At 38.6% G+C, this 16,393-nt stretch overlaps 1 protein-coding gene across 2 annotated transcripts in view; it reads left to right on the top strand.

Annotated features, from left to right (window-relative positions):
* The window catches only part of AP1G1 (adaptor related protein complex 1 subunit gamma 1), a 94,568-nt gene that overhangs the window by 35,476 nt on the left and 42,699 nt on the right, over window positions 1-16,393 (top strand). For both annotated transcript variants that reach the window (XM_036273909.1, XM_036273908.1), the window contains exons 3-7: window positions 2,963-3,087; window positions 10,291-10,432; window positions 11,933-12,029; window positions 14,034-14,110; window positions 15,174-15,182. In XM_036273909.1, coding sequence (XP_036129802.1) covers window positions 2,963-3,087; window positions 10,291-10,432; window positions 11,933-12,029; window positions 14,034-14,110; window positions 15,174-15,182 — 450 coding nt within the window. The remainder of the gene's footprint in view (window positions 1-2,962; window positions 3,088-10,290; window positions 10,433-11,932; window positions 12,030-14,033; window positions 14,111-15,173; window positions 15,183-16,393) is intronic.

Genomic DNA, 16,393 nt, shown 5'->3' with positions numbered 1-16,393 from the left:
TGGGGTTCATCTTGTTTGGGACTCTGTGCTTCCTGGACTTGTATGTCTGTTTCCTTCACCAGGTTAGGGAAGTTTTCTGCCATTATTTCAAATAGGTTTTCAACTTCTTGTTCTCTCTCTTCTCTTTTTGGCACCCCCAAGATGCGAATGTTGGCACGCTTGAAGTTGTCCCAGAGGCTCCTTACACTATCCTCAGTTTTATGGATTCTTTTTTCTTTTTGCTGTTCTGATTGGGTGTTTTTTGCTTCCTTATATTCCAAATCAATGGTTTGCTTCTTGGCTTTACCTACTCTTCTATTGAATCTGTGTAAATTATTCTTTATTTCAGTTAGTGCCTCCTTCATTTCTGACTGTGCCTCCTTCATTTCTGACTGGTCTTTTTTAATGCTCTTGAGGCCCTCACTAAGTTCATTGAGCATCCTTATGAGCAGTATTTTGAACTCAGCATCTGTTAGGTTGCTTATCTCCATTTCACTTAGTTCTTTTCCTGGAGTTTTGTTCTGTTCTTTCATTTGAGACCTGTTTCTTGGCCTCCTCATTTTGGCTGCCTTTCTGTGTTTGTTTCTATGTATTACTTAACGAGAGGTATGTGGATATCTGAGACCAGATATGCTTGTTTGAAATAATTTAGGAAAACCTGAAGCAGGATCCAAGACAGGCCAATCCTATGGTTAAGCAACTGGCAACAGCTTGGGTGGGCCTGAAAGTTGGGTGGGGCGGGGCCTCAGGGAATCACCAGGGCAGGGCTACCAGTGTGAGCCAGGTTTCTGGAGTCCCAGATATGGCAGCTATCTGTCACCCCAGGGAAGGGCTCACCAAAGGAACAAGGGCTCACCAAAGGAACAAAGGCCTCAGAGAGCACGTCTGTCTTGGAGATAGCGCCCTCTCCAGCCCTTGTTCCAATGCCAAACAGCTCAGTTCTTCCCTGTATGTCTCCAGCGCCCCTCGGGCTGCCTTCCTTCCAAGCTTAGAGGGAGTGAGTTCGATAAGTCCATGCGTGGGCCCTTTAAGAGGAGCTGCCTGGGGCTCCAGCCACCTCGGCCTCTCTGAGCCTCAGTTCCCGCTGGTTTTTCCAGCCAGAAGTTATGGGGACTTCTCTTCCTGGCACTGGAACCCTGTGCCGGGTGCCTGGTGTGGGACAGGGACCCCTCAGTCCTCAGGGAGGACCTTCCCTGCCAAGGTGTCCTCCTGACTGTTATCAGCCACACGAGGGTGTGGGACCAGCCCGTCTGTCTTTGCCCCTCCTACCAGTTTGGATGTGGCTGCTGCTTTAATTCCGTAGTTGTAGGACTTCTATTCAGCTTGATTTCAGGTGGTTCTGAATGATGGTTGTTCTGTAGTTTAGTCGTAACTTTGATGTGGTTGTGGGAGGACACGATACCGCGTTTACCTACCTGCCATCTTAACCGGAAGTCCTCTCAGAAGACATTTTAGTTTTTGTTTTGGATCCTGATGATTTCCCCTTTAGGAGTCTTTTTTGACTTGCTCATGATAGTTTCTACTACCTTTAGGTGTTTTTAATGCATGTACATTGAAAGAACAATTTTTATTTAAGATGTTTTTTTATTGTTTTTTAAATTATTTTTTTATTTTTTTAAGAGAGAGAGGAAGGTCCGGCTGGTGTGGCTCAGTGGTTGAGCATCGACCCATGCATCAAGAGGTCGCCGGTTCGATTCCCGGTCAGGACACATGCCCACGCTGTGGGCCAAATCCCCATTGGGGAACATGCAGAGGTGGCCAGTCGATGATCTCTCTCTTTGATGTTTCTGTCTCTCCTTCTCACTTCCTCTCTCTCTCAAATCAGTAAAGAAAAAAAAAAGAGGAAGGGGATAGAGAGGGCAACATCATTGTGACAGTGAAACATCTATTGTCTGCCTCCTTCAGGCCATCAACCCCCGGTGTGTGTCCTGACTGGAAATCGAATGGCAACCCCTTAGGACAATGCCCAACCAACTGAATCACACTGGTCAGGGCAAGAGAACTGTTTTTAAACAGCTCGAGACAATTTTATTTGTCAACTCTTCTCAATTTTACTTTTCAACTTATAGGCAAATTCAGGCGGGATGTAGTCTCACATGATCTTAGATTCCTGTGTACATGCTTTGGCATTTGAGTGCCTTACTTTCGGAATAGGGTGATTTTAAATGGGAACATAGTTTGTAAAACTCTTCTTGGAGCATCTAAATTGTGCACACCCTTTGACCATCACTCCTCCAGAGGGTATGTTTGATCTTTTCTATGTTAGTCAAGATGGAATGATAAAGTGTAGCATAATGATTGTGACATTCAAGAAAAGCTAAGTAGGGAGACAGACTGCTTGACTATAAAAACCCTTAAGCTCGAGGATTTCTAACAATTATATAAAGAAAAAAATGTAGAATATTTTGTTATTTTCACTACTGAATTTTTGTCTTCTGTATTTGATGCCTAAACCCTCACTTCTCCCATAGTACTTGGTTTAAGACCTAAATGTAGCACTTTCCACATTACATTTAAGTTAGTTATTGTTTGTTTCTTCTTTAGTTGTATAGTCCTGATGTTTAAGGACAGTGTTTGGCACCTTGATGTATTTTCAGTTGTTTGAGTTTTTTGATATTCAAAATGAGAACCAGACCTTAAATACACAAATGTGTTAAGTGCTCATTTAATGTAACTTGGGGATTAAATTAGGAATTGGGTTTATTAATATTATAATACGTTTTTACTTTGTATGAATCTGTAGAACTAAGGTAAACTTCACAGATTATTAGCAAATAGCATAGGACCTTGACAAGATTATCTATTTCAGAACTTTATTACTATCAGTATACCCAAAACTCTTAAATATTTGTCTTTTAGGTGGTTTGATGATACAGGTTATATTTGTTTACTTTGATTATTCAGTGATTCTGGGTTAAAAACATTGCTTTTCTGATTGTGGTAGCAATTTCTTATTTTTTTTTTTTTTTTTTTCAATTTGCAGTTGGAGTGCCTCAAGCTTATTGCCTCTCAAAAATTCACAGACAAACGCATTGGCTATTTAGGGGCAATGCTGTTGTTAGACGAGAGACAGGATGTCCATCTTCTTATGACCAACTGTATCAAGAAGTAAGTCGGGTTTTTTTGTTACATAATTGATTAATTTATTTGGTATTAAATCTCATTGCTTTGTCATATTTTATTCTCTCTCTCTCTGTATATATATATGTATATATTCCCCCCCCCCCTTATTTCCCCATCACCATTTAGTTCCCCTATACCCTTCTTCCACCCCCCTCAACCCCCGCAATCACTACACTGGTGTCTATGTCCATGAGAACAAGTAAGTCTTAACCTTTCCTTCTAAGAACTACTTTGTGGTTTTTAGGTCTTTCCTGTAATATGACATCAGTAAATCATGACATCTTCTATTTACTGATTTTATAATTACTATCTAGAATATATTTGAATTGCTTTTGGTTCTGTAGCTTATATGTAAAGAGATTTAGCATATGTAAAGAGATTTAGTCCCGGGTGGGAACCGAACCTGGGACTCTCTGGCCCGAAGGCCAACGCTCCATCCGCTGAACCAAACCGGCCAGGGCAAAGATTGAAATTTCTGTAGGGGCCCTGGCCGATTTGGTTCAGTGGTTGGAGTGTCGGCCTGGGGTCCAGAGAGACCTGGGTTCAGGTCCTGCTAAGGGCGCGTACCTCGGTTGCAGTTTGTCCCTGGCCCTGATTGGGTCATGTGAGTGGCAACCACTCGATGTGTTCCTGTCATATTGATATTTCTCTCTCTCCCACTCTGTCTGAACAAAAAATGGAAAAATGTCCTGGGGTGAGGATAAAATAAATAAATAAATAAAATTTCTGCATGGGATAATTTAATTAAATGAAAGTATTGCTGTACATCTTCAGGCATAATAGCACAATTTAGCAATCAAATAACATTTGGGCCTTCATGGAATAGAAAAGGTATTGGCAAATTTGAGCTTTTTTATCTTATATTTCCAGGACTTTGAATACCATGCATAATGAAATGTTACATTTATTAAAGAATTACGAGTGTATATTCTGAATAAATACCATTTAAAAATAAAAAGAAAAATCTTCTCTGGGTCTCATCCAAGATATCCATTGCGTGGAATTATACTTAGCCCTGTGAATATTTGTGTCTAAGTCTTTTTATTTTTAATGGACACTTGACTGATTTACTAGTCTGGTCATGTTTGTTTAACTTTCAGTCTGAGGAATGCATGTTATTATGGAGAAATTAGAGGTCCCAAGCAGGAATTTAGCAGTTCTTCACCACCCTCCCTCTTGTAACAAATTTCTGTAGAAAAGCATGGAAGTTCTAATAGCCTATTGGTTAAAGGTACTTTTTGGTTTGTTTTAATTTGGTTTTGGTTCGTGTGTGTAATCTCCTTTTTTAGATTTCTTTTTCATTTGCAGTATTTGTATATTTCATAGAAAATAGAAGTGGGGGGATATAGATAATCAGATTTGTAGATATTGAACTCCTATACTTTGCTGTGATAAATAATGTTCTACTTAAAAATTTCCCAGTGGACAATGGAAAATTTCAAAATAAGAATTATGATTTGGGTGTAAATATTGACTGTATCATGTAAATACTATTTTGAGTCTGTGAACTTGATTTTGGGGGAATCTTGTTTTTTGGTCTTGAAATAAATATTAATAATGAAAATTCTAAGTTGATTCGCTTATTAATACCAGTTGTGTGCTGGGAGGTGCTTTAAGCTGTGGAGATGGAGAATGAAAAAAAAATGGGATAAATTCTTAGTGTCGTGGAGGTTACATTCTATTATTCAACATGACTCTTTTAAATATTTTTTCTTTATTGATTTGAGAGAGAGAGAGAAAGGGAGAGAAGAGAGATAGAAACATTGATGAGAGAGAACATCGATTGGCCTCCTCCTGCATGCCCCCACTGGAGATTGGGCCCACAACCTGGGCATGGGCCCACAACCTGGGCATGTGCCCAGACCAGGAATTGAATCAGTGACCTCATGGTGCATGGGTTGACGCTCAACCAGTGAGCCACACTGGCCGGGCAACATGACTCTTTCTTACATTTACTCTGGGCAGACCTCTGAGAGTTTCTTTAATTCTTGTTCTTTCATGCTCTGTTGCTCTTATTACCCAAGCCTTCAGTCACATGCTGATAATTTGGCAGTTCTGCCTAGCAGTAAGTTCATATTAGAGAGTTAATGCCAAACTCAGGTGTAGGTTTGTAGCTTGATAAAAATTGGGGAGTAAGGCACATAGGCAAAGAAGAAATCTTTGTGTTTAATTTTAATGAGACCCAGCCAAGCCCCAAGTGAATTTAGGAGAGAGCTACTAATAGTAGGAAATTGATCTGGCACTTTCAGTCTAAGCTCTCTTAAAGGACTCTGGATCATTAGTTGTTGTTTTTTTTTTTTGTTTTATTTGGATTTTTTTTTTCATCCTCACCCAAGGACATTTTTTCATTTTTTGTTCAGATAGAATGGGAGGGTGAGAGAGGGGGGAGAAAGAGAGAAAGAGAGAGAGAGAGAAACATCGATGTGAAAGGGACACATCGAGTGGTTGCCACCCACACAACCCAACCAGGGCTGGGGACAAACTGCAACCGAGGTACATGCTCTTAGTGGGAACCGAACCCGGGTCTCTCCGGACCGCAGGTCGACGCTCTAACCCCTGAACCAAACCAGCCAGGGCTGTTGTTATTTTGTTTTTTTTAACCTGTTAATGAATGAGATTTTTTTGTGCATTTTCTTTTTCTTCATCTTTTATTTTTTATTTTTTTTGCTTTTTATTTGTATTAGAGCTCATAGTGTACCAGTAGATTTTATGTTCATTAATGAATGTTTATCTCGTTGGTCATTGGCCTAGAAAAACTCTAAGACATTACATTTTTAAAAATGGAATATAATATTTTATGAATTTGCATTATGCAATTTAATTGTTAAAAATGAATGAAAAGACAACTAAATATTCTTGGGAACTGGGAGCCTAGACAGTAAAGCCATGGTTAATATTTAAGCTTCATATCACCAGTAATTTATTTTTAAATGTCTCTATTGATTTTTTTGACAGAGAGGAAGGGAGAGGAGAAATAGATAGAAACATCAGTGAGAGAGAACATCGATCAGCCGCCTCCTGCATGCACCCCAATGGGGATTAGGACCACAACCTGGGCATGTGCCCTGACTGGGAATTGAACCAATGACCTCTTAGGGTATGGGTCCACACTCAACCACTGAGCCACATTGGCCGGGCACCATCAGTAATTTTAACTTAAATATTGAAATTGGTGGAAAGTAGCAACCTGGCTATTTACACTTTATCTTCTTTTCCTTCCTTTGTTCTTCAGGGAAGACTAAAACTATTTATTAGTTTATTTGAAATTATCAGTTATGAACCCTTTGCATGTTAAAATAAATAATATTTTTAAATGAAAAACAAATATTTTCCATAACAAGAACAGTTTAGTGAGAAGAATGGCATTATTTTACATTTTAAAAAATCTCTGACCCTGGCCGGTTTGGCTCAGCGGTTAGAGCGTCAGCCTGTGGTCCAGAGAGACCCGGGTTCAGTTCCCGCTAAGGACATGTGCCTCGGTTGCAGTTTGTCCCTGGCCCTGGTTGGTCGTGCGGGTGGCGGCCACTCGATGTGTCCCTTTCACGTCGATGTTTCTCTCTCTCTCTCTCTTCCTCTCCCTCCCTCCCACTCTATCTGAACAAAAAAATGGAAAAATGTCCTCGGGTGAGGATAAAAAAATAATAAAAATCTCTGTAGTATCTGGCTTAATGGATGGTTTTATTTGCTTTTGTATTCAGTTTCTTGTGTTAGGTTTTAATTGAAGTATATGAAGGAGATTCAACTTTTTTTTTTTTTTCCTTAAATTCTTACCCAAGGATATTCTTTCATTTATCTTCAGGTAGAGTGGGAGGGAGGGAAGAAGGGAGAGATACACTCAGAGAGAGAGAGAGAGAGAGAGAGAGAGAAAGTGAGAGAGTGAGAGAGCCAGCCAGAGAGAGCCAGAGAGAAACATCGATGTAAGAGAGACACATTGACTGGTTGCCTCCCACAAGACCATGACCAGGGCTGGGGGTGAACTGCAACCAAGGTACAGTCGTCCCTAACCACTCCGTGATAGACTGAAGCTGCGAAAGTCAAAGCATGAAGTGGCGAGGGACAACTGTATATAAATGAAGAATCCTACTTCATGGAAATTCATTTATCTCGGTAGAGTCTGGAACTGATTAACCGTGATAAATGAGGGCTGACTGTACACACCCTTGACTGGAATTGAACCTACAACTCTTTGGTCTGAGGGCCGATACTCTAACCACTGAGCAAAACTGGCCAGAGAACATGACTTTAATAGCGTTTAAAATAACTATGGGCCCTGGCCGGTTTGGCTCAGCGGTTAGAACGTCGGCCTGCGGTCGGAGAGACCCGGGTTCGGTTCCCGCTAAGGGCATGTACCTCAGTTGCAGTTTGTCCCCGGCCCTGGTTGGGTTGTGCGGTGGCATCTACTCGATGTGACCCTTTCACGTCGATGTTTCTCTCTCTCTCTCTCTCTCTCTCTCTCTTTCTCCCACTCTATCTGAACAAAATATAAAAAAATGTCCTCGGGTGAGGATTAAAAAAATTAATTAAATAAATAAAATAAAGTAACTATGGATAGCCCAGCTGATGTGGCTCAGTGGTTGAGCATCGACCCATACAATCAAGAGGTTGGCAGTTCAATTTCTGGTTAGGGCATATGCCCAGGTTGTGGGCCAAATCCCCAGTGTGGGGCATTCAGGAGGTGGCTGGTCGATGTTCTCTCTCATCGATGTTTCTATCTCTCTCTCCCTTCCTCTCTCTGATATCCATAAAGAAAAAAAGAAAAAAAAGCAAAAACTGTGGAGGCTTCTTTTATACTATGCCAAAACTACACAAGTGGTAGTTTCTTAAGGGTTAGTTACATTGTGAAACCGTATCAATAACATTTGGTATCTTTTAAATTTATTTTTAATATATTTTTGTTGATTTTTTTAAAGAGAGAGAAAAGGAGAGAGAGAGATAGAAACATTGATGTGAGAGAGAGACATCTATCAGCTGCCTCCTACCCGCCCCCTACTGAGAATTAAGCCTGCAACCCAGGCATGTGCCTTGACCTTTCATACTGTGGGAGGATGTGTAATCCACTGAGCCACACCGGCTGAGCAAGTTGGTACTTTTTGTCATGCCTTAGGCATTTGGCGAAAAGTTGGTTCACCCAGTTAAAGTATTAGTGGACAGTCAAGTCAAATTCATGGGGGCAACACAAGTTTTCCAAAGTTGTGTGTTGCCACCATGAACATGACTGTCTACCAGTACTTTAACTTGGTTATTGGCAACAGATATTATCAGTTGATGCTCTTAAGTGACAGGCTAACTTGGTTCTTTTTCTAGAAAATGTCTGCCACATACCCAAGTCTTAATAATTATAGTTATCTGTCATTTATTTTTCAAATAAAAATGATGTCCTTTTAAAAGCAGCTAGTTTTATAGTTTAGTTTGCAAATGGAATAAGAGCACAGGTGCTTTTATCTGATATTGCCACATCAGTTTGTGGCAGAAATAGTTATGCATACTTCCCATTTGTCACGCAAAATACTAAAAGATGTATACTCAAGCCCTGACCGATTTGCTCTGTTGGTTAGAGCATCATCCAGATAAGGTTGTGGGTTTGATCTCTGGTCAGGGCACATAAAAGAAGCAACCAATGAATGCATAAATAAGTGGGACAACAAATTACTGTTTCTCTCTTCATCTCTCTCTCCCCCCCCCAAAATAAAAAAGTTTTTCTACATTGTGTACTCAGAAGTCAAGATTTAATAAAATTAATTATTTTTACTGCTTTGTCATGGGCAGTCTTAAGTGAAATTTAACTTTTCCTTCCTCTCTTTCTTTCCTTCCACTGTGAGTCTGTGCCAACGAATACAGTGATTACTAGTACAATTTGGTGCCACTGCTGTGATTTGTGCTAATGTGCCAGTAGTTTTTCCCACCACTGCTTTAGCTCCATTGGTGCAAATGCCATTACCTTTGACAAATAATGAATTAATATTGTGAAAATGGTTTTTATCTCATGGATACCCTAAAACAGTCTTGACTACTCCCAGAGATTTGTTAACTATACTTTGAGAAGCACTGGATTAAAGGATACTGAAATGCTTTTAAAGCTGGTAGAAGTAGCATAACTCATAATAATTCAGCTTCTGAGTAGTTAAGAGTTGATTATATTATATAGATAAGTTTACTGGCTCAGGCTTATAATAGTTCAGCTTTTTTGAAAGTAAAACCTGGCTGGTTTGAGAATAATTCTGTGAAGTAATCTATGTCTGTTAATAATAGGATTTTGTGTATCTGTATTACCAGATACTGGGCCACTATAAATATGTAGTTTAGTTTGTTAAAGGTGGTTCAATTAACTAATTTTTTTAGTTACTATTTTTTCTTCTTTTGAATAAATAGTAATTTAAAAATAATGTCGCATCAAGGTTTATACTATACCATAATATTAGAGAGTTTCATTGTTTCTGTTGTAATAATTAAGTCATAAATGCTTTAGCAGTAGAGATTGTGTTTTCTGATTTTTTTTTTTTTGCAAAAGGTTTTGTTTAATGTATATTGAACTATTTTTGTTAGTTGTAGAGCATATTAAAAATCTTTTAAAGATAAAGTTGTGCTTCATATTTCTATCATTACATTTTTACTTTCATTTTGTTTTGTTAATCCTCACTTGAGGATATTTTACCATTGATTTTTAGGTAGAGTGGAAGGGAGAGGGAGGGAGAGAGAGAAACATTGATGTGAGAGAGACACATCAATTGGTTGCCTCTTGCACAACCCCGACTGGGGATTGAACCTGTAGCTCAGGTATGTGCCCTTGACCAGGAATCGAAACCAAGACCTTTTGGTTCAAGGGTCGACGCTCTAACCTCTGAGCCAAACTGGCTAGGGCACCAGTTTTTACTTTCAGTGGTTTGCTTTGCTGAGTTTTCTAAAGTGGGTTGCCTTTAACATCCAACAGATAATGTCCAATATCTATTGCTTTAGTGTTCAGAAATGTTGATTTGTAAGCCTGTAGGAGGGAGTGTCAGTCAGTCAGTTTGTGGTATTGGTAATTTGTGATAAAGTTAGAATAGATGTTTTTCGCAATTTATAATCCTATTATTTTCCTTGTTGGAAAAATTGGAAATTACTCAGAGCTACCTCATTGGATTATGAAGCTTCTTCATGGGAAGCACCAGGTACACACATTCATTTTTACCTTTTTCCTTTCTTTTGCAGTGATCTTAATCATAGCACGCAGTATGTACAGGGGCTAGCACTTTGTACCCTTGGTTGTATGGGCTCCTCAGAGATGTGCAGAGATCTTGCAGGAGAGGTAGAGAAACTCCTGAAAACCTCCAACTCTTACTTAAGAAAAAAGGTAACTGTAAATGAAACCAAATGTCTGGGTTTGGAGTAGGGAGTCTTATTGGAGATGAGAAGGAAAATTATTCATTTTTGAAAGCTTTGCTGTCAATATATAACATGTCTTTATGCAGTAGATATATTTTAAATGATTATATATGAATCAAGTGTTTATAAATCAAAATCTATTTTTTATACTAATTATGGAGGTGATTTTTTTGTTAACTAATTAAAGTGTTCACAATCACTTATTAACTCTCCAATTGATAAATGATTATGAACACTTTTAATTCCTCTTTTTCAGGAAAATGATTTATAAACAAATATTACTGGATATCCTAGATATCCTAGATAGGTATATTTGATTACTTCCTAAATTGCCTGATTCTAAACAGTATTGCAGTGATAACAAACAAATATTTTTAAATTTACTTTTATCCTAATAATTAGTGCCTGTTTCTTTATATGAGTGCCTTTGAATCTCTGGAAGTGCAGTTCCATTTGGACCTATGTAATTATTAGGAATGATAAAAAGAACACACTTTCTAAAATTGGTATGTCTGAATGGAATTATAATGGAAGACAATGATCTTACTCTCTTACCTGCTTTTATTTGTTGATGGAAACATTTTATTGTTACTTTACTGTGCTTGAACCCTAAAACCTTTGTATGCAAAGGTTATAAAATGTAGAACTCCAAGAAGTGAAAACATACTATTGTGTGGTTGGCATTTACTGTGCCTCTCTCTATTAATGGTGTGAGGCAGAGGTGTTGATAGGGCCAAGAGGCTGTTTTCCAGGATCATACACACTTTCTGATGGCTGCAAATCAAAGCCAGTCCTTTCTCTTAAAGAATGTGTGGGCTGCTTTTTTCCCCCACAAAGTACATTATTTCCTTAAATAGAACATTCCTGCAAATTAGAAAAAAAATTTTTTTTTTCTCCTATATATAACATGAGAAGAATTAGCTAAAAAAATTTTTGTCAGTGTATCTAAACTTTTACACTGTTCACCTCCAATGAATATGGTTACTTTGGGGGGGGGGGTGTCACCAAAATTAGTCTTAGAATATACCTTTCTTCCCAGTGAGTAAGCTGTGACCATCTATTCCTCAGTAGGGACTAACTAAGTATCTTTCGAATGGTTTTCTTGATGTCAGCAGAGAATGAATTGAGGAAGGTATAGATATCACTAAAAGTAACAGCAGATTTCAAGCATCTGCACTATACTTTCAGTTGCATGATGTTTTTATAAAATCCTAAAGTTTTATCTACTTATTTAGCAATATAGAACAAAGGGACAGGTGAGCTAGAAGTTCTCGTTGATGTAATAGTATAAATTAGAAAGCCCTAACCTGTTAATAATAATAAATATGATATCTTTTTTCTTCTTTATTTTTCTAGTAGGTGAACTACTTGATAAGGTTTTTGTTGTTGTTGTTATTGATCTTTATAAGATTGGTTGCCCTGACGTAATTGAAATAAATCTTTTGTCTTTTTTATTTATTTTTTATAGGCAGCACTGTGTGCTGTTCATGTCATCAGGAAGGTTCCTGAACTTATGGAGATGTTTTTACCAGCAACAAAAAACTTATTGAATGAAAAGAACCATGGTAATGTGATTTGGGTGCACTTGGTCAAGTACTGAGGGAGAAGAGGAAAGAGAAAAAGCTTCAGGCAGTGTTGGCCTTCTGTCTCAGTGCAGTGGATTGCCTTTCTACTGTGCTGGACACTTTTCCAGGAAGGGCTATTCAGTTGAATCTCTCTTCCACTCTCACATCCTAGTTTTATAATTAGAGATTGATTCCTTCATAGTAAATTTGCTTCTCATTTCATTTTGTTGTTGTTGTTAATCCTCACCCGAGGATATTTTTTCTTTCTTTTTTTCTTTTTTTAGAGGGAGTGGAAGGGGGGGGGGGAGGGAGAGAGAGAAACATCAGTGTGAGAGAGACACATCAATTGGTTTCCTCCCGCCACAACCAATCGAACCCAAGACCCTTTGGTACTAGGGCTGACGCCCTAACTGCTGAGCCAAATTGGCCAGGGCTGTTTTTCACTTCTGGTCCTCTTTTACTATACTAAAAGTACTGTATTAAGTTACTAATATTTAGTGTAATAAACAAATGATCCTAGCCTGAATTTTCATGTGTAAAATCCTTTGATTTCCTGACTGTTTCATATTAGAAGAAGAAATTATTTCTTTATTGCTTTGTGGTAAGAGTGTAAGATTTGTGAACATCCTTTTAGGTTATTTGTAACAGGAATTTGTAATGGGCACTCAGATATGTTTATATAAAAGTTGAGAGGAGCCTGGTCGGTATGACTTGGTTGAGCATTGTCCCATGCACCAGGAGGTTGCCGGTTCGATTCCTGGTCAGGGGCATGCAGGAGGCAACCAGTGGTGTTTCTCTCTCATTGATATTTCTATCTCCCTTTCCCTCTCTCTGAAATCAATAAAAACATATTTTTAGAAAAAGTTGAGAGGAATTAAATAGAATGTGACTATTCTTTTCCATCCCCCCCCCCCCCCCATCCCCACTCAAGGATCCCTTTTCATTGATTTTTTTTAGGTAGAGTGAAAGGGAGGGGGGGGGAGAGAGAAATAAAAAACATTGGTGTGAAAGAGACACACTGATTGGTTGCCTCCCGCATGACCCTGTTCAGGACCAGGGATCGAACCCAAGATCCTTGGGCTGATGATCTAACCGCTGAGCCAAACTTACCAAGGCTCAAACATTTTTTTCTTATTTTGAAGTCCTGAGTAAAGAAAATTCACATGTCCCAAGTACAAAGAGAAAAAAATGGTAGGGTATATTTAATGATTAATTCAATCCTATATCTAGAAGGCTAAAAAAATGAATCTTTAGAGCCCTTAGTATTTTGTAGAAGCTCTTGTAAGATTCTTTCACTCATTCTGTAACAAGCAAATTAACTTTCTCATTCACAATTACTGTACCTTGTAGTTTTTATATATTTTATCTGGAAATTTAATTTCTTTGCTTCTTGAATTGTCTATCAGAACCCAGCTAACCCCTGGCTGGTTTGGCTCAGCAGTTAGAGTGTTGTCCCATGGACCAGTGAGTCACGGGTTCGATTCTAGTCAAGGGCACGTACCTTGGTTTTGGTTCATCCCTGGCCCTAGTTGGGGTCGTGTGGAGGCAGCCAGTCAGTGTGTCTCTCTCACATTGATGTTTCTCTCTCTCCCTCCCTCCCTCCCACTCTGTCCGAAGATAAATGGGAAAATATCCTTGGGTGAGGGTTTAAAAAAAAAGAACCCAGCTAAGAGCTTATTAAGTATGGAGCAGATGATATCTAGCTTATATTGACTTTGAACATGTCTTCATGGGTATTCTCAGATGGAAAGACACCAGTATTGTTTGTCATTTTTAGCAATTACTTTGTTTATTGGTTAAAATATTCTAATTTGACTAACTTAACCAATAAGCATCTATTAAATGCCTCCTTTGTAGTCACCTCAATGCTTAGATTCTTTGAGAGATTAAAAAACAAAAGTAGCAACTATCCTTTTGGAAGTGATCTTCAGAACTCAAAGTCCTGTTCTATGAAGTTGACTATTACAGCCTCATTTTTGGTTTTCATTTGCTCTTTTCTTTCAGGTGTCCTTCACACATCTGTAGTCCTCCTCACAGAAATGTGTGAGCGAAGTCCAGACATGCTTGCACATTTCAGAAAGGTAGGTGCCATTCTATATGCCTAAGCCTTTCTTAATTGAAAATAATTTTCCTGAAAAGTACATGGTTTTCTCACTTACAAATTTTTGTTTGAAAGGGAGCTATGGAGCAGAATAAAGGACTTAACCAGCCCTGCTGTGTTGTAGGGCTGGAAGCCAGATTTTGACATATAAGAACTGGCCATAATACAGTGTTTTCCCTTTCATAATAGAAGTTTTCTCTCGTTATTGGCAAACACACTAATTTCTCCTGTGCTTATCTGTTGTTTTCGCATTAAAGTCAGGAAATGTAACCTGAGGTCAAATTACAGACAGGAATGTGTTTGTGTGTTCTTTTTTAAGGCAGGTAAATTTTTTCTTTTCTAAGGTGAAAAACTGCAGACTGAACTTTGACATTAGTTTTTACCTAATATAGGGTTCCCCACTGTTCATTTTAGGCTGTTGACTCTGGTAATGGAAACCACTAGCTTTGTTAATTCTCTCCTTCTGTCCCTTTCTTACAGTATTCTAAAGGGGAAATTTTTGTTTTCTCCACTTACTTTTTTTTTTTAATCCTTACCCGAGGACATTTTTTTGTTTGTTGTTCAGATAGAGTGGGAGGTAGAGAGAGAGAGAGAAACATCGACGTGAAAGGGACACACCAAGTGGTTGCAACCTGCATGACCCAACCAGGGCTGGGGACAAACTGCAACTGAGATTCATGCCCCTAGTGGGAACCGAACCTGGTTCTCTCTGGACCACAGGCCGACGCTCTAGCCGCTGAGCCAGACCTGCCAGGGCTCCACTTACTTTTAGAAGGCAGTAGTAAGGAGGACTCGGAGAAAGACTGTTCTTTGAGATACATGCTTTTAAAAAATAGGGTGCTGATCACTCCATAAATGGCGCTTACTTTGTACTTTAGATATAATGAAGTTCTAATAGCAGTTCTTTTTTTGGCTTTTTTTCCCCTTAGATGTTCATGTCTTGATTAAATTATTGTAAGATAGTATGCGACCCGTATCTGTCCCTAATGCTTGCTTTGTATGTTTTGTTCCTGTTGTCTGTTTGGAATCCTGCTGTATGTTAGAATGAAAAGGTAAGAATTAACCCTCTTTTAGATGGTGCATGCTGGCATTAGGTCCTTAGTAGCTTTTGTGTATCCATCCACAAATGTGGCTTTTAAAAACATACTAATGCTGAAGCTGTGCTTAATACTGTGAGTTATTTGTTCTACCATTTTTGGCTAACTCCCTAGTCCAGTTTTTGTCTTGTCACTTAAACTCTTGATTCCAAAGTCAGCCTTGGATTTCAGTTGCAGCCTTTCCTGAATTGTAAGTCTCCTTCTCTGCCGTTCCTTTATCTTTGTTTGAGAAACTTGGAGCAGTTTCCAGGTGGTTTTGGTGATGGCAGTTCCAAATCAGTTTGGAGCCTTGCCACGAATACTGCTTCTTTTTGAAGTAGATATTTTAGAACCATATGTAGGTAACCTTGTACTTTAAAGAGCTCCGTGTGTACTTCTGAGATTTCAGTTCAGACTTAGAGCTTTTATTTCCCCCTTACCTGCACTTATCTTACCTAGAAGTTTGGACCGTAAGAAGGATTTTGAGGTGGGCATCAACTGATTTTCATGGCTGCAGCCTTTCCCTTTGTCATCTTATTTTGTTTGTTTTGTCATAAGTTTTAGCAAATTGCATTTTTGTCTGAATAATAAAGCTGGGTTTCAAGAATTGGTATGCTGAACACTCAACTCAGACACTTGTGCTTTTTGTTCTAGGGTAATCCTATGTGGTGTGTTAGTCTTTTGACAGTGAATAAAACAAGGAAAAAGGACTTCTCCAAGATATTAACCAGATAAAAAAATAATTAAGGATACGTGTACAAAAAAGTAGGCCATTGGAAAGTATGCAATGTGAGACTTTTTGTAGAGAGCTTTTTAACTACATGATCCTGGTTTTATTATGTTAATTTTGAAGCAGTATATGAAATTATATTATTTCTACCTCTAATATAAATCTGCCTACAGTTGTTAGATTTAATGTGGCTTAGATTTGTTTTAATCTTGGAGTCATCCAAATTAGTGAGTGACTTAATGACTCACTTAATTCTGAAACGTTATGGCCAAACTTATGTAAATTTACACAGATTTTGATCTCGTATTTAGAAGTGGCCTTAAGTTGTGAAAATGCTTTAAGTGCATACGTTGGGCATAGCCTGGCTCTTGTTTTGATCTTGATCCCCTTTTAGAACTGGGGAGTAGGAAGGGAACAGAGTCCAAATACAATGAGATAAAATAATTGAGTTGCAGCA

Source organism: Molossus molossus, unplaced genomic scaffold (genome assembly GCF_014108415.1).
Source record: "Molossus molossus isolate mMolMol1 unplaced genomic scaffold, mMolMol1.p scaffold_m16_p_21, whole genome shotgun sequence".
NCBI lineage: Eukaryota > Metazoa > Chordata > Mammalia > Chiroptera > Molossidae > Molossus > Molossus molossus.
This window is presented reverse-complemented; position numbering and strand designations above follow the sequence as displayed.